The sequence below is a fragment of the Neolamprologus multifasciatus genome, chromosome 1, assembly GCF_963576455.1.
Source record: "Neolamprologus multifasciatus chromosome 1, fNeoMul1.2, whole genome shotgun sequence".
NCBI classification, from domain to species: Eukaryota; Metazoa; Chordata; class Actinopteri; order Cichliformes; family Cichlidae; genus Neolamprologus; species Neolamprologus multifasciatus.
In genome coordinates, this window is record NC_140439.1 from 16,096,823 (window position 1) to 16,124,761 (window position 27,939).

A 27,939-nucleotide genomic window follows, 5' to 3' on the forward strand; every position below is an offset into this window, starting at 1 on the left:
TGCAGTGCAGAGGTAACCAGATTGGTGAAGACGCGCTCAAACAGCAGAGGCTGACTTCAAATTTCTGCAAAGACAAAGAGCTGCAGATTCAGCTGAGAATCCCCTGAAGGTTCATCGCTACGGACCGCCTGTTCGTATTATCACATTTTTTTTCTCACTTTTTTTTGGTCCCTGAGTCTGATGTGCTACAGTGCTCAGCTCTCACTTCAGTCAGAAGTTTGTCTAAGACAGACTGTTATCAGACAAACTTGTAGTACAAATGGGAATGAGCTATGTTGTTATTTCCAATTGCTGGAAAGCTAGCATGTTAACAGTATTCTCAATGTGTGGAGCAATTCATTTAGCTTTGTTTGCTGCTGGGAATAAAATATTTAGTTCTGTGAAGCTGCTACATCATGCCGGAGCTACAGAGTTCATAAATTGGCTGCCACGAGGTTAAATCACAGTGGTTTAGAAACACTATTAATGAATGCTGTCGGTTTTTATTTGAGTCCATGTGCAAAAGTTCAGAAACAGAAAGCCGCAGAGATGAAAATACAATATTAAACTGCAGAATCAGAAACAAATACAACCAAAAAATATGCACCCAGGTGAAATCAAAACTAACGTTCATGTAAAATCTCGCCAGCAAACGGAGCTCAGAACTTGGAGTTACGTGAACTTGTTTAGAAATTGATAAAATCTCACAGCGAGCATGTGAGATGCCAAAAAAAAGCAATGAGAAAAATAAATGATTTGTGAATATTTGTAAGAAACTAAAAATGACTGAATTCCTGTTTTTATACCCAAATTGGAGGCACTCTGGACATCTCTGTGATTTGAGAGATTGATTAAGCCTAACATTCAACCTCTCAAACTAATTTTTCTGCTCATAAATGCAAGTAAATAACAGTAATTTAGCATCCTAATAAAAAAAAAAAAGTATTTTACTACTTGTTCTGCTTGTAAAACTGTAAATTGGAAATTTAATGGATAACAACATTATCCATTAAATAACACCAATACTGTTAATTTAGGGCAACTGTGGTATAATCCTTACACTGGGCCATGGTTGGTCTAATAAATTTGTTAAGCAGTGTAATGCTGTGGTTTGAGTACTAACCTTTTTTGCCCACTGTTTCTACAAACCATAAAAGATGCAGCATATAATGCACGTTTTTATAACGAGTACGCCAGCCTATCAGAGTAAACTGTCACATTGAAGTTCTTGAGCGTCAGTTCAGAGCTTAAACACCATGTATAATTTGATTAGATTTCCTTCTCTGCCATTATTCATAATCCAACCTCTTTGTGTCTTTGATTTTTATCAGCAGAACATGCTGACGATAGATCAGCGTGATAAGGAAATCAAATGGGATCAGCTCAATACTGACAATAGGAGCTTGATTTAAGGGATTATCCTCATTATGCAGAATGACTGCTTTGTGAAAATGTTACGTATGTGACAAGAGGTGACGGTGTGAGCGGAGCGGCGCATTGTTCGAAAATCTGAAGGATTTTTGAATATTTAAGTGAAGCATTGCGTTCCAGGTTTCCATTTTGGAAAACAGCAGTTAGCCGTGTCTGGATCTTGGTGTATTATGTAAAGCACACGCTGAAAGAGATGATTGATTCACTTCACCCTGTTCAACATGGAGGTGCACGACTTCTCACAGCTCATTGGCTAACACCGACTCTGAATACATAGAACATGTATCCACAGTGCTTCATGTTTTGTTCCCCACATTGGGTCCTGCTTTTACAGTTGTTTCACACCTGCTCGTTTTAAACACACATGCACACACACATCTGACTTTTAGTCTTTAATTAAATTAAATTAACATTTGATGCTGGTGAGTACCTCAATTTAAAAACCATTGTAAGAACAATTTGTTGTGTATTGCAACTGATTGCAGAGCATGTCAAGCATCATAACCAGCATCATAACTACCAATTATAATATTGATAATTGGAATACTCATTTAAAAAAGCTGTACTTTACAAAGCACGCACAGCCACAGCCTGAACTGATGCGGCTCCACAGACACGAGGTAAAACTCTTTTTATGTTTTTATTGCACAAATTCAGATCTCGGAATAATTGAGCCCCTTTACGCTCCCCAAAAAACAGCAGGAAGACTGATTCCAGCTTTGATATCCAGACCTTAATGTCTCCAAATGAGGTGAAGTCGGAGACTCTAACGGGCACCTCCTGCAGCCTTTCTTTATGAACCCGATGAGATCATTATACACCTGGGTTACTCACATAAGAACTTTTGCCTAGCTTGGCTTTGGATATAATAAATACAGTTTTGCAAATGTAGTCATTTAGTTATTATTCATCACACAGTGCAAAAGAACAAGCAATGTTACAGTCATGCTCCTGCCTCTGTGCGGCTGCATTGTAAAGTATAATTTTATCATAATCTCCATCTCCACAGGACTGACACTGAACGGTTAAAGTAGCCGCTAGGTGGGCAGCTCCTGACTCATCACGGTGAAAACTGTTTGCACCTGGTCATGTCCCACTCAATGCCATCTACAGAAGGGGCAGTTTAATAAAAACACAAAAGTAGCAGCACAGAAAACTGGTGATGACTGGTAAATAATGGTCTTCTTTTGGTGCAAAAAGCACATGTATTTCAGCTATAAGCCAACCTAACACTTACCAACAGTGTTTACCTTTAACAACTGTGAGTAATGTTTCAGACATGAGCGTTATTTCTCCCTTCACCATCTGTGGAAAGGGCTTCTTGTGTCTAAATGTGTATCCCCTAAAAGCTGCTTCCCTCTGAGTCTTGGTTTTCTGCTTTTATCTACTTCAGCTTTTGCGTTCACATGCTGCTACCCTCAGGAAAGTTGTATGAAGAATTGATGTAGTTCAAATGAATACTGGAATTTGCACATGTTGTCATATGAATTGAACCACAAACTGAAACTTTTACAACAAAACTAAACTAAGTTTTGCTGAAAATGTGACATTACAATGTTGTATGCCTGGCTATTTTCTGCTAACACTGTAGGCGATGGGATGACTTGCAAGCTATGCTAGCTTGGTGCTAATATCACTTTGCTATGTACTGATTGTTCCTTGTATTGCATGCTTCAAGACATGCTGTTTTTACAGAGAGCCCTGCAGGGCATGCTTGGATATTTCACAGCATAATGGAAAACCCTAAACCCTGTTGCTAGAAGAAAAATTCTTCTAAACTGAAGTTTGTGTCCGACAGACTGACATGTAACCCCTGTAGCTTTGGACAGCTAACAAGGTATTTCTTGCAAACTTATCTGCTGCTTTTAGCTGATTACAACAGATACATTCTAGGCAAAGCAACAACGAGGGGCTCGTCGACTTCCTGGTATTCAAAACTAATCTTAGAATCGGATGACCTTTAAACAATACCTGCAGCGGAGAACATCTGTGAGCGTTTTTGTGCTCCTATGCCAATACTCAATAAGAGACCTCCTATCTGGCCTGGAATAGCTTAGCAGTTAGTTCAGTCAGACGAGTCAGTGTGATTGCTTGCAGTGTGAATGCAAAAAGACAACTGTCAGATGCATTGGCAGCAGGAGAGACACAAATCGATTTCTAGCAAATAAGCACAACGAGAGGAAGGGAAGCGGCTCCTTTAGCATGACTCTTATTAACCAGTAGTGTCTCAGCAGGATAACGTTCAGCGTTATCTGAGCTCATACCACTCAGGCCTGTGTTAAATGACTGGGAATTACACTAGCTGTTGTATCTAGAACTCCTCTACTATCTAATGTTAAGCGATAATGGCCATAACAGCAGTCAACAGGGGATGAACACACATTTAGTAAAAGCAATTTTCCATCATGCTTTACAGTCTTGTATATGTTCCAGCTCTTAAATGAGGGATCTGAGAGATGGAGAATTACATCAAGGCCATTTTGTTGGACATACAGTATACGGTAATAGGGCTATCACAGTGAGCCCTTCAGAGTTTCCTACCAGGTCCAGCAGTACTTGGCTGCACCTATTATAAAGATGTTTATCCTCATTACAGAATGAGATCAAATTAGGTAACCTGCTGTGACTCCCAGCCTCCTCTGAGCTGAATATAATGGGATCAGAATCATTTACACAAGTGTTTCTCATAAGCTGTTGACCAGTGCACTTCACTGCGCGCACTCCTGGGTTGCCTCATCATCACTCAATTAAATTGACCTACTGAACTAGTCTCTGCTGTTACATTTATCTGTTTATCTCCTAAAATGTAATGAATTTTTAACAATCAAGTCATTATTTGACATCACTTGTATATTTTACGTAGATGGACTCAAATTCACAGTGTCCTTGGTTTATAGTCCTGTAGTTTTTAGTTCAGATTGTGTTGAATGTGATTAATATTGAGGAGCTGTAACATGACAAGGTTTAACTTTTGGACTTGACCTGTAAACCTAAATTTGAATGTTTTGGTATCCTAATAAGTGATCCTAATAACGTAGATGCTAATGAAAACAAACAGGCCCTCTTTGACTTTGCAGTCAGGAATCCATTGCCGTTATAGCAGCAGCTGGGTGCTGAAACAATCCACACCTACTGGCTGAAGACTAGAAACAGAGCTGCATAAATGAACCAGTTAAATAACAAGAGATTCTCAGTCTGACTCCCAAGTGAGGACAGTAAAGATCGTTAAAAATCTTGACAGGGCAATGGCACAATCCAGCTAGTGTGTGCCGTGAAAATTCCTATCAGACATCAGAGTCTTGAAGTTGAAGGGACAGGTGTGTCAGTGCAAGCACAAAGCTCAGTGGGGGATAGAAAACAACACCAGAGGCTCAAAGACGCAGCAGCTACTGAAGACAGAGACAGAAGTGTCAGTGCAACAATTTCAAGCTGAAACAGATGAACTTGAATACAATCTGGATTAGACAGTGGTGGTAGAAGAACTCACATCATACACTGCACTGCAATAAGACTCAGTTTACATAATACCCTGTTGCAGGGCTTATACTTAGAGTATAAGCCCTGCAATAAAAAAAATATAACCTTAGGGAGCAGTAGGCAGAAAGTTAGAAAATGAGGAGGAAAAAATTAAAATACAGCAGTCCTCCCGAGGCTTACGTCTTACCTATCACTATGGTTGAATAATAGACTGTAAAGAGGTAGCTGCTGGAAACCTAGCCCAGGAAGTTGTGTTTGTGGCTATTAGGTAGCTAAATGTTACCTTCATTTTGCAATGGGAAATGTAGTCATCAGCTTACATGAAGAAGAACAGCAAGCTGGCAATCTAATTTGAGACAGTCACCAACTTCACTCCATTTCTCAAAGTCAGTTTTCATATCAACATATTTAATTGCTTTTAATGTCAGACTATATTTAGGACTCTCTCTCTCTTTCTTTTATTTTCTTTTATTTTTTTTTTTATTTTTTTCAACAGCCAACTGAATTTCTTCCTCTCTGAAAATACATGTGATTGGTCAGACTCGTTAAATCCTAAAAACAGAACCAAGATGAGCTACAGAAGTCTTGTTTCCTTCTCTAAGAATCATAGTACCAGAAGCTTAATAGATGGTACCAGTATAATGACATGATTTACTATTATCACTATTTGCCATCTTCCACATGCCTCATGTAGTTTTTACTGCTCTTGTCCTCCGTCTTTAGCATGTAAGGATATGCTAGAACTTGTAGGTTTATGCTTCTGATACTGGTTCTGGTGATACTACTACTTCAGAATTATCATTTGAGGGGTTTTTTTTGTTTTCAGTGAGAGAAGATTTTAATCAAAAGTATGAAAACAGTTCTGAAAATAAAAGTTCTCATAAATCAGAAAAAGTTCCATGTGACAGTTATACTATTTATGGGTCAAAGCTTCTTTCACTTGCTCCCTTATTCACACAAGGTGGATCTGCATAGTTGATTTGGCAGATTTTTTTTAAATCTGGGATTTGTGTCTCCTCTTGGAGGAGGAGTTAGGTACACATGTTAACCACCTCACTATGGATCCACTACACTATTTATGGTGTTACTTACATATTATTGTATCAGTAAAAATTAAGTAAAGTAATGCTGTGAAAAAGTATTTTACAACACATAAATATGTAGCATTTTGCTATTTAGTGAAGTTAGAGCTGGCTCTCGTGTATACAGACTTAAGTCATACTATTAGAATAAAAGAGTATAAAAATATGCTCTATTCTATCATAATTGAAACTATAAATAGATAAGTAATAACTCTGATGATAGCAGCTTTAACAGTGGCACAGGTAGGCAGTGGAATAGATGATATAATAGAGGTATTTTGACTATGCACTTTGCACTTAAGGGGATACTGCAAAATAATACACAGCTACTAAAACTATGTACACAGTATCTGTCACCATGATTAATAACAAAAAACAAATGTGAAAATTAAACTTTGTCAGTGTTACACAGATGATCCTTAGATTGATTATTTTAACAGGATTTTGACCAGTTGTAATATGTTGCCAACCATAAGACAGCACAGCCCTCGAGGACTTGCAGAATACAAGGTCAACAACGCACTTAGAGACTCCCTAGAAACTAAAGAAGTGTGCCCCCTTTGTGCTGTTCTGCAGGCTTTAACCCTTTCAGTCAGACCCGCATGAAGACTAGGGTACAGGTTTATGAGGGGAGGGCAACCATCAATCAAGTCGTCTGCACGCAAACTGTCAAGCTGAATGACAGGAGGATCTGCAGAAATGACACAGGAAAGCTATTTGGAGTGGAAACATCCGGCTGGATGGAAACAAATGGAGGGAGAATAACTAGAACTGAAGGGGGCAAGCTATCAAAAGGCCACATAACAGATTGGTGGCAGGACATCTGCAGGAGCCTGGGTGTTCAAAGCTAAATAAGCCTGCAAAGGCACTGTGTTTAGGTATATAAGGCCTTAATATTTAGATGGTATTATACAAAGAAAATAAGGAGACAGTTGTAGCTGTATTATTAATATTATATTATAATTATATAAATGTAAATGAGACAGTCGAGGTGAGTGTCAAGGACGCTGTGTGACATACAAAGCATTCATGAGTACATTAGTAAAATGGCTCCTGTCATCAGCAGACAGATGATGTGGCTGCCAGAGACTGCCAGAAAAAGACACCATCTGCCATTTGGTGGGGGTGCGGGGGTGTGTGCCTTATGTAGCAAATGACTTTATCATGAGTATATATTCTTAATTCAGCATTTTTGAGAAGTTCGTCTGGCAGTGTTTTAATTACATGCTTTTTATTTATTTTTTTTACAAGCGCAGGTACAAACGTGCCATCGATTTCACTGTGTTTAGAAATATATTTGGGGCAATGCACAGGCAAAGTATTCATACCTGTTTAAATTTTAAAGACCGAGAACAAATTAAAGAAAAAAAAAATCTTTCAGCCAGGTCCGTGTGGTGGACAGGCCTCGCTAGGCTCTGTTATTTCTAAGTGAATAGATGTGCTCGTACTCAAATGTAGCAGGCAGCAGAAGGAAAAAGTTGCTCTGGCCTTTGTTGGCCTGAATGTGATGGACATCAAATAGTGTTGATTTATGTTTAAAAATCTATTTTGTTTTTATACCACAGCCAGAGATACAACCCCTCATATTCAATTGATTTATCTTGATCTTAAAAAACTGAGGAAAAGGTTTTGCCAGTTATTGGAAAATGAACACACTCCACTGGCTGTTCAGTAGTGCTGCTGCTTAACCCTGTAACACCAGGAGTAACATATTTGAGTTTTTTTGAGACGTCTACATCGTCAGTGTGATTTGATTAGATTTTTTTTCCCTGAAAAACCTGATGTATGCAGTCAGACACATGCAATGCTACTGTGAGCAATAAATTACACAAAAATTTCAATTCAAACTCAGCAGGGTTAACCAGTTGTAATGTCTGCAGATATGGTAGACAAAAAAGGACAACATGATTTAAGTTGTGTCACCTTCATTTCCTAAATGCTAATAAATTAGGAAATACACATAACACACCTTCCCTGTGATTTTCACTTTTCTTCTCTCCACCAGAGCTTGAGTATGAGCTTCATGGTTGTTTCCTTGGTACTGTAACTTTAGATCCACGTTTGTTTTTTGTGGACATGGGATGTGCTTTATTTTAATGTTGCTTTCTCAGTTGCATTTAGGTTACCTTGACATACCCTAGATTACTGAACTATTTCCAAAAGCATATTAACCCCACTACCTCCTACTCATCTGCAGATTGTTCAAGGTTTTAGCTTCGCTGTGGTGGGATTAGTTTATGTAATCAGTCTCTTGTGACTCATCATGAATGCCTCCCCCGTTTTCTGTGGGCTTATCTAACTTATATGGATAATCATGCACCTTTCTCTAACTAAGCCTGCTTTCAACTGCTGGAAATGACAGATGTGTGAGACCTATCAAAATGGTCGTTATCAAAGTGAAATTAGGAGGGTAATGTAAGCAAAATAACAGTGCTGTGTAAAGCTGTGCTGGCATTTTTAAACATCCAAGATTTTATGCATTAAAGTTATATCAAACTGCATAACCACATTTAAATGCACATTAAAATGCCTCTGTAATGCAAGACTCTGCCAAATTAGTGACCCTGCAAGAACATTATGTCTTGGTTTATTGTCACATGTCTTTAGCATAATTACATGTCATCAAAAACATACTTTGTTTGACAAAACTGCCCACAACTTTAAGTTTTTTTTCATACTTCTTTCCCTTCCTTAAATATACAGTAAAAGACATTTTTTTGGTTGCTTACTTACATAAAGAAAAACAAAACAAAACACAGCTTCACACCAATAAGCAGCAAAGCAAGCAGATGAAAGCGTACAGATTAATATCAGTTATGTATTAACATATGGTCACAGCGTAGATTGAATTCTCCTTCAGATGAAATACACACCTAGCGTGTGCGCTTTGACCATCATTGCCTGCTCTGACACAAACATGCTTGGATGAAAATGAAATGCAATTGCTTTTTGATTTGCCACAGTAAACATAATGACATTTTTCTTGTACGATAATAGAAACCTTGCATTTTCTTTATCATTTCCCTCCCAGGTGTTTGTGTTTTTTACAAGCAAAGCTTTTTAACCACAGTAAGTTGTCATTATCTTCAGCGGCACATTCTTGTTTTTCAATCATTTTCTCATACTTGGCATGATTTAATGGCTGGCTTAATGAGCTGCGGCTTGAATGTGGAAGGACATCTCATCGTGTTAATGAACCATGAAAAGGGCAAGCACACATCATTGTGTGAACGGTTTTAATAATCAGCCCGGTGTCAGGCACATGGTGCCGTCTACCAAAACTGTGCTCTGTCAGTAAGCACTGATGGCGAATGTTTCATTTAGACAACTTATTTTCTGATAGTTCAGCAATCACTGTCTTCCCTCTGCCGCTGTTCTTCATCTCTCCAACTCTTCCTCTCCCTCTCTCTCTCTCAACTGCATGTGCTACCAAATTCATGTTTTCAAGTCTATACCGACTTCCCACAAATTTGCTGTCGCAAGCTCAACTGTGATCTTAAAATGGTTCATTAGCTTTCCCATGAATATTTATTTTCATGAAAGATCAAGTGCAAATCTTATTTTATGACTCGATGTCACTGGGAGCATTGGTCTAATGTTGACTGTCGAGCTGTTTAGAGTCACATATTTTATATTTACTGCTGTTAATGTAATTTTCTGATTTATTTATTTTTTTCTCCCCTTGTGTTAATATTTTTTCATATTTTTTCAATAGTTTCTCCTCTAGAAAGAATGCTAAACTTTTGCTTTTGGTAAAACAAACCTGTAAAGATCAACAGGTTTTGACTCTAAGGCAGGCTTTCAGATGCACATTTTAGTATTGTTGCTAAATGCAAATGATTTTGCAGTAACTTAAGTGTAATGAGCAAATGGGTAGCAGTTCTTAAAATAACCAGCCCTGAGTTTAGCTTAGTAGCGCTAACAATAGCGCTGCTAATCACAGATCTTGATTTAAATTAGATGCCATCTGAATCTGTTGGCAAGGGATACTATTTTTGTTACCTAAGACTTTGTGCTTTTCTACTTCTTCTCTGTCAGTGTGCAATCTGTTTTGTAGTTCAAGTTCCAAGTGGTGTCACAGACCAATAACAGTGATACGGTTAGCTTCTGTTAACCTCTGTTAGCGGTTCTTAGCTAGTGTTAGTGAAACCTTCTTTGAAGTAGATCGTTGCTGGACTCAGACAGTCGGCGAATAAACTCTCATATGGTGTGAGAATTAATCAGCGGTTTATCAGAGGGAAAGTGTGATTTTTGTGACACTCGAGCCGAGCCTAACATTAGCTAGAATAAAATTAGATTAAAACAGCTGTTGTTGTTGTTTAGCCAGCTCGCTGTCTGCCGTCCGGAGGCGGGAGGGTTGCATGTCTAATCTGCTGACAATAAGTAACTGTGAGAATAAATTAGCGTGTTTATGCACATTTTTATAGAGCCCTGTCTGCAGTTCTGGAGGTGAGGCGGAAGTGAGGGAGGAGATGGAGGCAAAAGACATAATAAGAAGGAGATTATGAAAATATACATGTACAAATGTTAAATGGTCAGCTCTAGTTAGAAAGAACCATTTGTGATCTTTAAATTGTCATAAAACATGATAAGGTGGAATGTCCATCTCGGTCACTGTATTCAAGATGGCGGGTAACATGGCGGCTTGCACAAAACGGCACCTGCTCGAATGTGTTAATGGATTAATTCTAATTTTATGAGAGTGCATCAGTCTGTAGGGAGATGTAATTAAACACTATTCAGTATGTATTTATGACTACAGTATTCTTTTTTTCTATTAAACAGTCTCAAAAAATTTGTTATTGTACCTTTAACTTTGAGAGCAGAGAGCCTGTATACCCTCCAGCACTCTCCATGCAGAAACTCTCACCCGAGTGATGGCGGCTTTTCTACATGGACAGTTGTTGACTTGTGGTGACTGCATAAGCACTTCTACTATTAGCATGTGAGGACGTCTTATTGCACTCTTAACTTATACTCTTCACCTCCAAAAACATGAGTCATCATTTTGAATACGAATGTTATCATTGTTTTTGTTCTTACAGTGTAGCGTAATCGCAGTTTGCGGGACATGAAAGTAGACCCACGCTGCGTGTCAGCAAAGTGACATGACAGGCAGGTTTTGTCTCCTTCCTTTTCATGTCCTTTAAAAATTTCGCTCAGCCTTCATCTTGGACCTTCAAGGTCATCCTTAGATGTGCTTCAGCAGCCCTGGCAGACCCATGCACTGCACTCCCATCATCCCTCCTCTCCGTCTGCCTGCCCTGCCAGGCAGAAAGGAAAACTAGTCTATGTGTTGCAGAAGCCCTCAGCTCACCCTCATTTCCAATAGTATGCACACCCACAGCCACATCTATACACAGGCATGCATGGACACACACACACACTCCCACACATACGCTATGCACACTCGCTGACAGAACCAAGCCAGGTGAACCGGTGAAAATCTGAGTCGCCCAACAGGAACAAGGTGTCTGAATCTACTCAGACTGATGTCCTGTGTTGACCTTCAGTGATAATGGATGAGAAATAATGGAAAAAGCTGATATCCAGGAATGAAACATTGGTGAAGCAACTGTTTGTCATGGCCATGAGCTAAGACGACAGCTTTGATGTTGCATTTTTGGGGGTTAGATGGTGGTTGAGATTTATCACATAGACACACATTATTGCTATGAACACAAAATCCAATTTCACTGTTGTCTAGCTTCAGCAGATTCACACAAATTAAATAATCTGCTTGTAATTGCCTGTTTTCAAGGTCTACGTTAGCGAAATGACGTTAAATTTTTTTAAAAATTTTGTAGCCTTTGAGATGCTTTATAAAACTCTTAACTGTGAACTTCTTAGTTTCAAACCAACTCGCAGATAAGAAAAAAGCGGTACGGGGGCATGAAGTCCTTCCTTTGAAGTTGGCCTTCATTTTAATGTCAGCACACACCTGTGCAGTTCGATTGCACGGTTTTGACACTATGGCGTTGGAAAAAAAAAAAAACTGTCAACAGACCGTCTGCCTGTCTCCTTGCTCATATCACACATGCACAGACACATAAAGCCTCGCAACTGTAAACGCTGCAGATATATAGCATCTCATTGTGCAAGGGCATGCATCACATTTAAGCTAATTTTTTTTAAATCTTCTTGTGACAATTTCAAATTTAAATCTCTACAGTTGCAATGGATGGAAATGTCTTCCTAACAAGGCTTTTATTGTGAAATGTGCAAATGGAGTTAGAGCCAGAGGCTTTTAATTTACTATTTATTTTTATTCGGAGATTATTTTTTTTATCTTTAGGAAAAAAACACTCCATAGAAATGAATTTATAAGGAATTTTCATAGAAATTGAGAGCCCGGCAGGCACGCCACTGCAGCCCCCTCTGGCTTCTGCTCCGTGGCTACTGGGTGACCCCTCATCTGGGTCTCTCCTCAGCTCTTCCCGGGAGGGTGGCACGGATGCCCCTCCGGTGGTCCTCCTTGGGCTCTCGCACTCTGGGGCCTCTGGACGTCTGGAGCCTGGATCTCCTCCATGCCTGCTTCATGCCCTGGGGGACAGGGCTATGGTTCTCTACATCCTCTAGCAGACCGTTACATGGGGAAACCTTTTGAATACAAGCGCGCTGATCCACACAGGTGTGCACACGGGTGTTCACTGTTCGTAGACATAAACTACACCTTTATTGGCTGCTATTTCCAAGCAGCCAATAAAGCGCTGTCGGTCCTGCTTGCTACACAACAACATTCAATATTTAGTATTTACTGCTGTTTACCCTTAGCTAGATTAACGTGATGGTGTTGTGCTTAGTATGTTGCTCTGTTTTTTTTGCTTGTTTTCTATTCTTTTTCTCTCAACAGGTGATCCCGGAGATTTTTCTTTTTCTTTTTAAGAGCCCTTTCTCACTGTCCCTCTTCTCTTCTGTTTTTCTTTTCCTTCATCTTTCTTTCTCCCTTTCCTATCCCTCAGTCATGTCTGTCCCGTCTGTAACAACTGAAAATATAATAAAATAAATAATAACAACAAAGGTCAATCAAATGGACCAATACGGCAAGGCCGTGATGATCCGTTTGGCAAAGTAAATCCATTGGGTATCCTTGTTGGTCTTCTGACAACAATTCCGATGGCTAAAGAACCAAATGGGACAGGCAAAAAAAAAATTGAGTTAATGCTCAGGCTATAGCATCTTTCAGTTCCTCCAAGTTTTGTCCCTTACACATTCATGCGGCAGATCTTCTACTACAGCTTAAAGGTGCTGTGCTGGGCTGATTCCCGGTGAATGGAAGGCCAGTTGAGTAGACTGAAGTCATTGTGATTTCCCTGGAAGCTTGCAGAGATAATGCAAGCTTTGTAACATAGTTCATTATTCTGCTGGAGGTGTCCTATTGAAAACGGGTAGACTGCAGCCATGAAGAGAGGCTTTTGGTCAGCAGCTAAGAATGGTGTAGCATTTAAATGATGCTCACTTGGCGTTAGGTGTCCTAGTATATGCCAAGAAACAGTGCTAACAGAATTACAGCACCATTGTTTGCTCCTCCGACACAGGCTGGATAGTTCCAGGATGCTATTTGCAATAAATTCTCATCCCACAGCAACATGGTGCAACAGAAATCAGAGGTTTTCTGTGTGAGAAATGTTTACTTCTATGCCATCATGCACAGTGTACTGTAGGTCTGGCGAACATAGACTCTCTCTGTCCTTATTTCCTCCCCAATAGCAGACAGCAGTTGAACCTTGTAGGGTCCTTTGGTGCGGCGACCCGCACATTTTCAAGGTTCAACAAGATGTGGCAGTGAATGCTCCCCTGCTCCTTGCCGTTGTACTGCACTTTTATTCATTAACTCATGTCCTTCCTGTTAGTGTGAACAACTATTGCCAATTTCCTTTGACCTCACTTACTGATGAGATGTTTTCACCCACTGTACCAAATTGCCACTGACATCACGCTACATTTTCCCCCCTTCTAACCATTCCAGGTGCTTCAGACTGTAGTTAACGGGCTGAATAAATATCTCAGAAAAGGAAACAGCTTGCACATTTGTCACTGCATCTACGCTCTTCTGATTTATACTTCACGGCCACGTTTTACGTCTTCTAATACTGTGTTAATTTGCAGCCATTTATTTTGGTCCAGTACTTATGCAAAAGCTCTCAAAATGTGAAATTCACAAATGAACCAGAAAAGAAAAAAAACATCTGCTCCTTGATCTGCAGAGACTGCGAACAAGACTGTACATTTCTCAGTGATTACAATCTAGAACAGAAAGTGTGTATTGCAACAGTATTGCAACCACATGATCCTATCAGTCAGATATCAGAGTGCCAGCGAGCAGATATGCCAGTGATCTCTGATCCCCCTTTGGGAGTCACACTTTTTTCCCTGGGTTTGCCTCCTCAAGACCCACAATTACTCATTTTCCAACATCAGAGTGATTGAATGTCACAACACTGTGTGCACCTCTCACTTCACAACGCACACACACATGCATAAACACACACAGCACGTGGATATTGGTTTTTTTTATACTACATTGAAATGCATGTTATAAAAGGCTAATTCAAGTAACACTAACTATAAACTATAAAAATGTCCACAATGACTCAGCCCTGACTAAATATTACTCTCAAATAATACATTTGAGATTAAGATGTAGTGCACTTATGCTGAGTTTTAAGTCAAAGTTGCTCATTGGAAAAACACTTCTTTAAAAAATATAATTTGACTTTGCAAACTTTGCAAACAAGGGCTTATTTCCTGTGATAAGAAACAGTGAAAAATGAAAATGAAGAGGAAAACTGCACAAAGCTCACCTTCATCATTTCATGCTTCAGTGCTGAAGGAGGATTTATGACTGCCATCCATTATATATACAAGCCTTCAGTCTCACTCTTCTTGTAGAACTAGTAAACATATTGATATATCGTTTTATAATAGGTGCTTATGAAGTCTTCCTCTCCATTTTGCAAACACGGATATGGAAATTTGTACTTGCATTGCCTAATAGGAGAAACAACAAGTAAAATATTTATAAAAAGCAAACCAATTATTTTTACCATGTGTATTCTCTTCAGCAACGAGATGAATTCACTGATAACAGACCACACTGCTTTCATCTCATTTTAGAGACCTAACTTACAAATGTATTGCTCATACAGTTTTGACAACTTCTTTTCTGTTCCAGCCTGGTGGATTTCAAAGGATTGTGTTTGTGAAATCGTAGTTTTCCCCAAACTGATTAGGCTATTTTATTATTCATCATGCTATAACAGGGATGGCATAGTGGTAAAGTGGTTAGCCTTGTCAACTCACAGCAACAGAGTTTGAGGTTTGGCTCCACTGACCAGCTGGGGCCTGTGTGTGTGGAGTTTGTTGTCATTCCAGGTTCCTACCAAAATACAGTGTTGGGTTAATTAGTGATTCTTGCCCAAAGGTGTGAATGTGAGCGTGTCTAATTATTGTTGGCCTTGTGATAGAATGGCAACCTGTCCAGTACCTCACCTCTCCCAGTCCCAGACATAGGCTCCAGACTCGCCATGACCTGGAAGTTGTTAACAAAATGGATAAATGCTGTTACATAAGCAGTAGTGGAGAATGTTCACCATGTTCAAATTTTAATGTGGAAAAAATCTGTTTAACATTTGCTTACTCGTCTCCTTGTCTCTTTCACACTGCCAGTTTTACCACATTTAGCTTTACATATATATGTTTCATATACTGCTGCTTAATTCAGATAAGTTGGTGGGACTAGATTGCAAGTTTCACTTATCTTCCCCAGCTGATATATAAAAGAGATCACGGTACAGTAGCGGGAGCTCCAGTGATTGCATTTCAGTTAGAAATTTTGGTTTGAACGTTTTGGGTGCTTGTTGGAAGAAAAGTCACTCATAATTGAATTCTTCAATTTAATTTTATGTGTAGTCTTTTAGGGAGCACAGATGTGAACAGACACATATACACACACATATATATACAGTGATATGAAAAAAGACTCCACGGGAGTCCTGTGAAAAGTAAATTAGACCCCAATGTTTCAGTAACTTGTAGAACGAGTTATAGCACTAATAACTTGAAGAAATCGGTTTTTTTTACGACTTTTTCAGTCTCTTACGCTGTTGTGGAAGAATGTTGGCAACAATGTTTCAGTTCACAGTTCAGTTTCAGAAATTGGTGGCTATTCATCCATTCAAAGCTCTTTTCAGATTACAGCACAGCATTTTAATCTGGTTGACACTTGACTGGGCTGTTGCAACACCTTGATTCTTTTTCAGCCATTCTGTTGAAGATTTGTGGCTGTGCTTGGGAACATCCTCATGTCCCAGTTTGGTCCCAGATTTCGCTGTCAGACTTGGCTTCACGTACGTTTACAGAATACTTTGGCATACAGAGGAGTTTCAGGTGGACTCTATGACTGCAAGGCACCCAGCTCCTGTTGCTGCAAAGCAAGCCATAATCATAATCCTTCCATTACTGTGCTCGACTCCTGATATGAGGTGTTTGTGCTAATATGCTGTTTGGTTTTCTCCAAACTTGGTGCAAACTTTGGTTTCAAAGGTAATTGTTCAAGAAGTCTTGTGGTTTCTTCAAATGCAACCTTGCAAACCTAAGCTGTGCTGCTATGTTTTTTTTAGAGAGAAGAGGCTTTCTTTAGGCAACCCTTCCAAACAAACGATACTTGTTCAGTCTCTTTCTTATTGTACTGTCAAGAACTTTAACATTTAACACGTTAACTGAGGCCTGCAGAGTCTGAAATGTAGCTCTTTATTTTTCTTTTTGAGGTTTCACTGAGACCTCTACAGTCTGACGTTGGAGTGAATGATTGCTAGGACTTCCACTCCTGGAAAGATTGTGCTATTGTGTTATACTGGAATGATTCAGAAAGCAAACTACCAAAACTACTTCTTTTATAGAGATGATTAGCTGCACCTGGCTGCTACTTACACTCTTAATTCCTATGGAAGCAGTAAGGATGTAGTTGTATTTGGTGATCTAAAAAAAAACAACTCCTTTCTTAAAAACACTTGAATCTGAATTTGTACTCATCACCAGGTTAAAAAGGAAGGTGAAAAGTGACTTTTTCAAAAAACAATAACACATTTGTCTACTATTGTGAATAAGAATCCAAATAGAATCCAATGATATTTTTGGGATTACATTCATTTAAAATTTTACTATTAACAGTTCTTGCAGAAGCTGGACTTTAAATAAGTAGGGTTATAAATAATTTAGCAGTTGAAGTTTCAATGTAATTGTGGGGTTCAGCCTAAAAAGCTCAAAGTTTTGACACCTGCATGCAAGAACATAGAGAAAACATTAAACTGCAAAGCTGAGCAGCCCATCAGTCTTATTAAAGCAAACAGTTTAACTTGCTTTTGTGCTTCCTCTTGGAGTCAGAGAAAATGTTTTGCATCTCAGGCCAACGTTCATATTTTCAATTGATTGCCTCCAGTGAATGAATGTGCAGCAAAAAGCCAAAACTCAAGCAGTTGGCATACACAGAAGACTTTTCTTTTATGGGTTCTTCAATAGGCTTTCTTTATTCCATTTCAATTAACTTTGAGCGTCTAACACATTGTGGAATAGCAAAGTTCCTTTTTCTAAAGAACTGAATTAGAGAATTAGTCCTCTCGTGTCCACCTCTGCCAAATCCATAACAGGAAAAAGCTCAGTAATAAAACTGTGTGTTAGTAAAAACCTGTTAATAGGAACAACGATGGCAAGCTGTTTAATAGCATCAACCTGCTTCCTGCCAACAATCTGTGAACATTTAGTGAGTTTAGTTAGTTTCTTGGTCAAACCTAACATGCAAGTTTCCTGGCTTTAACAGATTTTTAGAATTGCTTATTAAAATTTAAAAAATGAGACATATACTTCAGTATACTTTAATATTGTAACAAGCAGATATACAACTAGCCAGTTGAAGTCTAAAAACACAGTTCACTTACATTTTGTGATTGGCGGTTATAAAGCAGATGATTGGCTCTTTTTAGGGAGGGTTGGGACTAGTAGCATCTTTGCTTTTATGGAAATGCATTACCATAATGTGTAATGTGTTTTATGATGACAGATAAAGCCAGAAGCAGAAACCCATTGGTGAAAGAGATCTTTATGCTGCCTGTGCTGATTTAGCTTTAACTCGGTCAAATTGTAATCTCCTCTCTGTGCAGCTTGGAAGTACGTGAAGTTGTGGCCTGAAAACCTCTACTGTAGCTTGAAAATTCTCTCACAGATTTCTAATCAAATTCTTTGTGTGCAATTTCTTTTTTTAATTTCCATGATGGAACTCAAAATAATGAGGACTTTAGGTGGTGTGCAGATGTGAAACCTACATGATGTTGCTTTAGCTATGATTGAATTAAGTTCTGGTTTGAATTGGCCAATACAATTATTATTTCTTATTTTGTTTTGTGGAGATTTAGGACAGACTTTTGGTTATAAAACTCACTGTTTTAGTCAGCTTCATGATGTAGCCTCCAAAGTCTGTGTTATACAATAAATCAAAGTAATTTATTATATAATTTAGAGCCTGGCCGATTTATTGGTGGGCCAGTTTTTTGGTATCTACATTCATAAGAGCGGAAAAATGAAAAATTTAAAAGTAAAGAAGGTCCTGATTCTAAATCTTGCTTTAATAAGCAAAGCAAAACAAACTGCTTCTACACTATTAGGAGTTAAGCAAATTTGGTGAACAGTGACATCTTAGTTGCTTAGCAGCCACCTGCCAGTGGGTTAGAACAGGGTGGGCAACTCCAGGCCTCGAGGGCCGGTGTCCCTGCAGGTTTTAGATGTGTCCTTAATCCAACACAGCTGATTTAAATGGCTAAATTAGCTCCTCAACATGTCTTGAAGTTCACCAGAGGCCTGGTAACGGAGTAATCATGTGATTCAGGTGTGTTGACCCAGGGTAAGATCTAAAACCTGCAGGACACCGGCCCTCGAGGCCTGGAATTGTCCACCCCTGGGTTAGAATGTCATTTTATTTCACAAAAATAATATCTAATTTAGCAAATATTGAATAAACTAATTTTTCATATCTCTAGATTGTGATTGTTACAGTATCCTTATTAGGGTACATCATTTAGCACATGAACTTAAGTCAAAGTCACTGTAACGAATCTTTAATGTTATAGATGTTTATGAAATGTAATTTACTAATTACATGTAATAATTAATAATAATAATAATAATAATAATAATAATTTAATGTAATATTACATTTTAATGATGTATGAAATCATCGTTTACTGTATGAGTGTAATGTCAAGTAAAGAAGATTTTGCATAGTAATTTTTCTTATGTACTTAATGTACTTTTTTTGTCAGTGTTGTTAAGTATATCAGTTTGCCTGCCTGACCAGACCAACAAATACTGCAGTGATAGCGTGTTCTAGTAATGAATATGTATGGTAGGATGTCAAATGCATCATTGAAGTCTGCACCTATGTTTCCCACAATTCATAAAAAACCTTTTTGTATATAGGATAAACATTTTATTTGTTAAGAGCGTTCTCCGTAGAGGATCAGGCAGTAATGGTCCATCAAAGTGCTTCCTGTCTCACAATCGGATAAACGCTCATCACATCAGGCATCTAATCCAGTAACATTTCAGCTGAAAGTAAACAATCAAGAGTTAGATTACCCAAAGGATGATATCACTAAAATAGCAATTACTCTTATCACAATTGTAATGGGCCTCTTTAGGCTTTCTCTGAATGCCGACGTTTTTTGCTTCACTTGTCTGTGAGTACTGGTCAAAGATGTACAGTTTAAATTATTCTGCTCCACATGACATAAACAGTTAAAGTGAAGTAGCTGCTGCTTTGGAGTTATGAAGCTAGAGTGCGTTTACAGTTTGTGCATTTAAGAGCATTATCCCACAGTATTGTTACATTAAAGTAAGGCTATTGATCACGTTGGTTCAGAGTTTGCAAAGAAGCTTGAAAGATGTCATGCGGCAATGACCTTTCATCAGACACAAATCCTTTTTGTGAGGATTATTGGCAAAACATGATGTGCAAAGGTTCCCTGCGTCCAGTGTCACAAAGTCAGATTGTTTGAGCGGGCTAGATGTTTTATCAAATGCTTGAATGCCATGCTGGCCTACAGTACTTCACTTTATGTGTCTGTGAGGAGTCATAAAGATTAAATACGTTAATATTATCAGCAGGGACAGAGCTGGATTCAGCTGGACTGGAAGGAACGAGATGGAGACGTCGCTCGATTCCCTTACAAGATAATCTGTTCTGACCTTCTGCTGCTTTGGTCCCAAAATATGTTTGCATCAGCTCACGTTTTAAGGAAACAATAGTGCTTAAATAGGGGGAACTCATAGATGATTTCTTTTTCTGTTTTGACTAAATTCTGAGGACATTTCTTGGTTTTCTATGAAAAAAGTCAGCAATAGTTGAAAATCCATTGGAGCAGGGTATTCCTGTTAGAGCAGAATCTGAGAGGATGGACATCCATTATCTCTGGTGCTGTGGAGGTAGAGAGAGGATTATCTGACTCCTGCAGGTTCAGCTGGCGTCCCACAGTTTACAGACATCAAGATCCATCTCCCAGCTGTCGATCAGAGTCTGGCGCGTGTCTCCATTAGCGCCTCATGGCAGATGTTTTCCATCCACTATTCATCGCTTAGTGTCACACATCCTTAATTGGGCATGGTAATTATCCAATCACACAATATTAAGTGTCCTATTTGTGGAAATGCGGTTGCTGAAAATGAATAGTTATTGATCAGCAGCACTGACATTCAACTTACTCCTCTTTGCACATTAGCCTAGCATTGATTGCTGGCAGCACTTCCTGTTCTGCAATACCGAGAATCGACCAGATTCCTAATGTGCGGTCCAGGCTTGACCATTAGAACGATCCATTATCACGCTTGCCGTCCACAGCCGTGTCACTAAGGCCTGGTGGGAAATTGGCAAGCAGACATGATTGGGACTGTGAGGCAGAGGCAGATTTAGGTTCTCCAGTTTCTGTCAGCAAGCTATTGCATAATTAATCAGCCATAGTCTATACTGTATGGGTTGCTACTGAGAATAGGTACAAGGTTTGTGCTGTTTTGTTGTGTGCCAGCCATAATATATATATTTTTTAATAATTTACATTAAGCTTGTGGAATAAGACTCACTTTTGGAGTGTTGTTTTTTCTTTATGTGTGTCTTGAGCACTGTTTATATATATATTTTTAAGTTGGGCGTTTTGAACTAAAGTTAAAAAATTATGGGACGGGCACATGGAGTAGCAAGCCAGGGAGCCAAAAGGCAAATATTTTTTGGTTTGCCCTCTTAGATTTTGAAGAAATTAAGAAATATTACTCAAGCAGAGGTGTATTTGACAAGTAATGCCATCTCTTGGTTGTGTGGCCTCCAGGCAATTATCTATTTTGGTACATTTGAAATGTCAACACCTTTTAACTACCTCAGTCATTATAAATGTGAGCTTTTCTTTCCAAAGACATTTCTCCTTCCATGTGCTTAATTTACTATTGGGGCCTGTATTTATATTGCTGTACTGTTATTGTAACTGTGTTGCATTGTGTTGTACTGCATAGTTCCACCCAAAATGAATGCTATGAAAGTCTTTTTATCCCATCCATTTGCCCTCGGTTCACATACAAACTCAGTCAGCTGTGTGGAGCCTGATTTCATTGCTTACAGTGGTTGTCCGCACAAGTAATCTCTTTATGCTCTGCATTTATGGGTAACCAGGGCTCGCTGGGCATCCAAAGTTTTGGGGAGATCTATCATCATAACACAGGTAGGCAGTTTAATAACCCGGCTATGGGCTCCTGAGAAAAAAACAGGCATTTATTTAATGTAACATGGGCAATGTTGGGGGGCTGACAGATGGCCCAGGCAGGAAAAAGGATGTCCTGTTTCCACTGCCTGCTGAATTCACAGGACATCAGCCTGAGGAGGAAAAAGAATCTGTTCCCTTTAACATTCTGTAGGGATTAAAATGTAAATTAAGAGTTTTTATTTTCTTTGTGTGCATGTTTGGAAATGTGATATACGATAAAGGCTTATAAAACTTCTAAATTCCACAGGCATCCACTGAATCCAGGTAGAGAAAATAAATCAGGGTCCACATTAGCTTAACTTCAGTTAATTTTAAGAATATACTATAATATTCATTCTCCATTTTTTTCATACTACTAATAAGCTTTCCTAAATGGACTCGGAAATTATTGCTTCAAGCATTTACAACCATTTGAACATTTGAAAGATATCATCTTTTTACCACAAAGGATTCAGAGGGAGGTCGTTGGATGAAAAAACAAAAACCAGCTCCTTGAAACACTGGGATAATGTAATGGAGAATGTCAGTCACTCAGGCCTAGAGAATAGCATTCAACAAATAGTTGCTAGTTAGGAAATCCATTTCTATAGTCCCAGTTAGACAAGTCTAGACCAGTCAGCGATGCTTTAACAACCTCCAGTCACTAGAGAAAAATGTATTCCCCGAGCAGATGGTGGTGGTTGCTGTCAGTTCCTAGATTAAATTGCTCACAAAGAGATATACAGTGCTGAAAATAACATTGCAACTGCTTTAGTTGCCAACATATTGCTATGCTCACCTGTAGTTTGCATGGAAGAAGCCGAGATCTCTGCAAACACTCACCAACTACTCACCAAGTGGTAGAAACTGTGAAGTATGACACAAGTTTGGAAATGTGTTGGTTAGACACCAAGCAGTGGTAAGGCAAAACTTTTATTTTGAAAGTAGTCTTTGAAAAGCTCTGTTTCTGGTGTGCATTGAACTCCTTCAACTTTTACTACTGCTCGGCCAACAGTTGCCGATTATTTGCTATAATTTGCTAGTGGCCAAAGCAGTCGCAAGAAGGGTTTTAGCGCAGCACTCTCTCTGCCAACTTGTGTATTGGGGAATACACATTTTCTCCAGGAACCAGAGATCACTAACTGTTGGCCTGTGTGAATGAGGCCTCTGAGGGCTTCTTCTTCCCTTCATGTTTCCATTTTGTTATATTTTTCTTAATTACAATGAAGAAGTCACTTGGATGAGTGACAAAACATTTCTCCCATTAAAAACGCTCTGTCCAGATGAACAGAACCAACTTTTTGGGATAATAACACAATAGTTAATTGTTGATAACAATATGTTGCTATAAAGCCTGATCATTTATTATTTTTGATGCATTATTTACTTTTTTAAAAAGTAGCTGTTAAGGCCCCAGCAGGGCCGCCTCCTGAGGTTGCCCTTGGGTGGGTGTGTCCTGCTGTCTCTCCTGCCTTAGGTGCCACCCTTTTTCTATACAGCTGACTCCCATCAGCAATTAGTATTTAAGGCCAGAGAAAGGTGAGCTCCAGGGTGAGAGCCTTGTTGCTTTGCAGCTAGTGAGCTGTGTGTGGCGATTGTTTGTGGGTTTGGTGACTAATACTTTTTTTTTTAACTTACTTTTCAGTTTACTGACCAACACCTGAGTTTCGTTTTGTTTCTATAAATGGTGATAGCAGCTTGTCCATCTCTTTTAGTTCAGTTATTAATAGAAGTAGTAATAAAACTCTTTATTTTAACCATTTTGCCTCTCTGTCTCCTTTTTTTCAACTTGGACACATTGTTACTTTCCCTCATCCCTCGTACTTTTTTAGGGAAACGTAACACATAGAATAATGTTTTGGGGTTTTGTTTGACTGGGGTTGTTTATATCTGTTTTATTGTGTTCAAGAACATTGAAACCTTTTTTTTTTTAACTGCAAACTCATCTTTAACGTCATTATCCATGTGAAGACATTAGATTTTCAGTCAGGTAAATTGCAGAAAAACCTGAGCAGGCTTGAATATGCGGCATCAATAAAATATGTACATGAAAAATATGTGTCGTGAAGCATACTCTAGAACCCACAGTACTCGCTCAGACGAAACATTTTACATTAGTGATAGCATCACACAAATCCTGGTGTACATCTATCCAAAATCCTCTTGGCTATGAGTTGATAAAACATTATTAAAACAATGCAGTGCTTTCCAAAGTTATTGTACGATTAGACTTTACATTGTCTTTTCCCCTTCATTTTAAAGGACATTGTCAACACCTTTAAAGTGAAAAGTCATCCAAACTGGCTGAACATCTGGGTTGTTTGGGATGATAGAAACATAAATTGATCCAATAAATAAAGCTCTCAACATTTAGCTGTGATTAAATTTCTAGTCCTGTTTGATAGGAACTTTGTATCTCTTCTGTATTTTCAGTGTATTTTTTTCTCAAATATTCCAGAAATTATCCTTTTGCAGCCCTCTATTTACAATAATGTAAGGAAAGGCAATTCAGAGTGCTTACAATAACAGTAGTTGGGTTAATATGAGTGTCAAACAGTTTAATGATACTATTTTGCAAGTAGGGGATTTGTAAAATCTTATCTTGAGTCAGTCAACATCAATTTCATCTTAATATAGCACATGAATCAATAAAACAGGAGGTTTCCCTTTAAAAAAAAGGTGCCCTCTGCAACTCAGAGCTTCCCAAAACAGCAACAGTGTTTATGCTGTGCTTTGCTTATAAATGTTTTAAATAAAATTACTCGGGCTTTTTAGCAAAAATGTTAATCCTAAAATACAGTGATGAGGTAAAACAGAGAGCAGCAGGGATCCTCTAACATTTTTGATGCTCTCAGATTCTTTTGCATTGCATGTGCAGCATGATGGCAGAGTTCACATGGAATTTGTCATGATTCGTGCGCTCCAGAATTCCTCTATCTGTGCTGGCTGTGTACACCACTTCACACTAATGCTCCTTATTGCGTGGAAAGTTTGCTGTGGCAAGAAGCCTGCTTGTAAATCATGCATATTGGATGAGACATGCAGCAGATGAGCCTGGGCCCTCCAGTCAGGCCTAGCATTAATTAAATATCAATTGGCCCTGCTTCCGTACCTCATTTCATGCCACATTCACACCTTGTCTGGGCTCGTTGAGGGAAAGTTAAAATGAAAGTTGTGGCCTTGCAGTTTCATATAACTCGCAGCACTGCTCGACTGAAGCACTGTGGGTCCTATGAAATCGGACTTCATTTCTATGAGGAGTGCACAAGGAAAAACTACAGTTTTATTACTGTACACAGTAATATTTTATAGCGAGGTAAGAATAAGAAGAGATCATATCTGATTGCAAATTTAGATCATTCTGTTGACAAAATTATGAAACACTTGAAATAAGAAGCAAATAAATATGTGATTTAATGAACTTTAGTGATTTTAAATGCGGCTGTGCAAGACAGCCGCATTTAAATACTAGATACTAGCATTTAGATACTAGATGGGAAGGTGTTACCTGTGAAAAGTTCACACTTTGTAAAATACGAATGCCTTCATTACGAACTTAATCAAATTTACATAATTACAGTTAATTGCAGTGTCCTCATAATCACACATCATCAAAGTGCTTTTACTTCAGTGCGTGCCTTACACTAATCAGACCACCGCTGTTGTTTTGATCTTTTTCTTTGGTATCCCGTCCTCATTAGAGCAGAACTAAGTTGCACATTTTTATAGTTGTACTGAAATAACAATAATAAATGACATTGTTATCAATAATAACACACAAGGTTTGGGAAAGTGTCAGCATTAAAAGAAAAAAAAGACTTAGATCATGTGAGTGACATGGGAAATACTGCAATGTGAAATTATTTTTGGTATTTTCAATATTTTTTGGAATTGTTTTGTGATCATTTTTTTCCTCGGTGTAACTGTTAAAAATAAAGCTTCTGTTCTTTTGATAAACACAACCTATAGAGTACTTACACATTTACTTTTCAGCAGTTTACTTTGTGAGTGCTCTACATAGAGAACGTATGAGTTAATAAATACTTTCATACTGTGCCAATATGGTTAAAATGAAGAAATATCTTCTTAAATATTCTATTTATGTAAGGGTTTCACAGCTCATACTTCTTTTATATTGACTTTTCAAGGATGATATTGCGCTGAATCTTTAATTATTAGCAAAAGGTCACAATAAATCCTTAATTTTTCAGAGTTCTCAGTAGTGTTTTAATAAAAAATATGTTGTTTTGATCAAGTCTAAAGTACAGAATAAAAAAATCTTGCTTATGAATATTAAATAAAGAATTAAGGGTCAAAACACAAAAATAATTCAATGGAACTTCATAAAAATGGCCTTATGCTAACACATAACTTTGATCTTAGCCCTCTGTCACTTAAATACCAGATAACAATGTAAATGTTAGTGCTACAAATCAAATGCCTACCATAATGAGAACACATGTATGAACAGAAAACTGAAAACACAAAGCAAAGGTGAAAACCAACACAAAGGGACTTTAAAGCAATCACAATCTTTATAACGCAAGTAACAATATAATTGTAGCTATAATGTGATTACTGAATTTTATACTGTTACACATTACATTACTGGGTTACTGAGCAATGTAACGTGATTACAGTAATCCATTACTTTGGAATGCGTTACAGCTAACACCGCCTACATCATTCAAACACATTTGCATTGGATAGAGACTAAAATCTGAGCCTGCTCAGTTGAGTTGCTGCTCTCTTCACTGACACTTCATAGAAAGTCAGTGGCATGGTTCACCTTGGAGTTCCTTTGATGATGTGTAAGGGATTCCCCTAATCCTCTGAGGGTAGGCTGGAGGGCACTTTCTCCCTACTGAGGGGATGAAGCCACTTAATGGATCACAAAGTTAATCAACCGTAGGGAGAGGAGGTTGAACCATTAGACTGGATTCATCTCTCTCACACACACACACACACACACACACACACACACACACACACACACACACACGGATAAACTTCATAAACTTCATGAATGCAAAATTTATTGTAGTGCTGTTTCACTGTTGTCCCTAAAAACTTGGGAATTTAATGTAAATGTTAGCTTAACTAAATGTGGTACAGTTTTTTTGTTATAACATATAAGAATACCTATAATGTTTATAAGAACCCTTGTTGTGAAAAGCAACAAAGATACACACAGCAAAAAAAAAATACAACACAGTAGGTAAAAATTAGTAGCTAGGCTTTAAAGTGTGAAATATAACATAGGATAAAACAGGAGGCAGACTATCGGTGAAATTCACTGAAGCGCAGATGTTCAGTACGAAAACTGGGGTGACGGACGTATAGGTGCTGCAGTCAAGTTATATATGCATTTAGCAATCAAGTGTCTGCAGCCTTTGTATGTTGTCAGTGTAGTGATTGTGTGTGCTAAAACAAGGAATGAATAAATTTAAGCAAATACTTATTTGCATTCAAAGCTGTAAGATTTGCATATAATTGCCATAATGGTAGCAGAAAAGACGTGCACATCTGTTCCACCAAGCATGAAATTCGTCACTCTATAAAAGGAAGTGCACATGGAACCAACCTTTCTTCACATTTTTTAATTATCTTTTTATTTTTTTTGTGGTTTTCTTTAGTAGCAAACACTTTTTTATCTTTCTTTTTTTCATGTTTTTCGAATTAGCAGTCGAGTCACACGTGTGACGTCCTCTTTGACGTTGTTCACTTAAATTCAGTTCAATTCAGTTTTATTCATATAGCACCAGTCACAACAACAGTCACCTTAAAGTCCTTCATATTATAGGGTAAAACCCCTAAAGTATTAAAGCAAAAACCCCAACAATCAGATAACCCACCCCCAACCACTTATGACACAGTGGGAAGGGAAAAACTCCTTTTTGAAAGGAAGAAACCTCCAGCAGAACTTGTTTAAGGGAAGGCAGCATCAGTCACACAGGGTTGAGGGGAAGGAGAAGACTGCAGAAGCAGACACAACAAAAGAGACACTATTGAAGAGGGCCAAAACTTAATAATCACTAATTACTAAACACCATTTTACTGATTTTTTTTTTTAAATACAGTAATGACAGTTTTGTTTGAATTTACAATTTATGTCATGCCTTTAGCCTAAGTAATTGGTTTAGGTTGTCTCATTTCGTGGATAAATAATCTTGTTTATCATCTGCATAGAAATG

At 38.3% G+C, this 27,939-nt stretch overlaps 1 protein-coding gene across 5 annotated transcripts in view; it reads left to right on the plus strand.

Annotated features, from left to right (window-relative positions):
* The window catches only part of gpc5a (glypican 5a), a 155,173-nt gene that overhangs the window by 96,850 nt on the left and 30,384 nt on the right, over positions 1-27,939 (plus strand). Inside the window, exon 10 of one of the 5 annotated variants that reach the window (XM_085133498.1) lies at positions 1-130. The exons of 3 other annotated variants lie outside the window; for them this stretch is intronic. In XM_085133498.1, the coding sequence (XP_084989624.1) occupies positions 1-107 (107 nt within the window). In that variant the 3' untranslated portion in view covers positions 108-130. Of the gene's footprint in view, positions 27,815-27,939 lie in introns of those variants that run through there. One more of the 5 variants, XM_085133438.1, reaches the window with a different exon arrangement.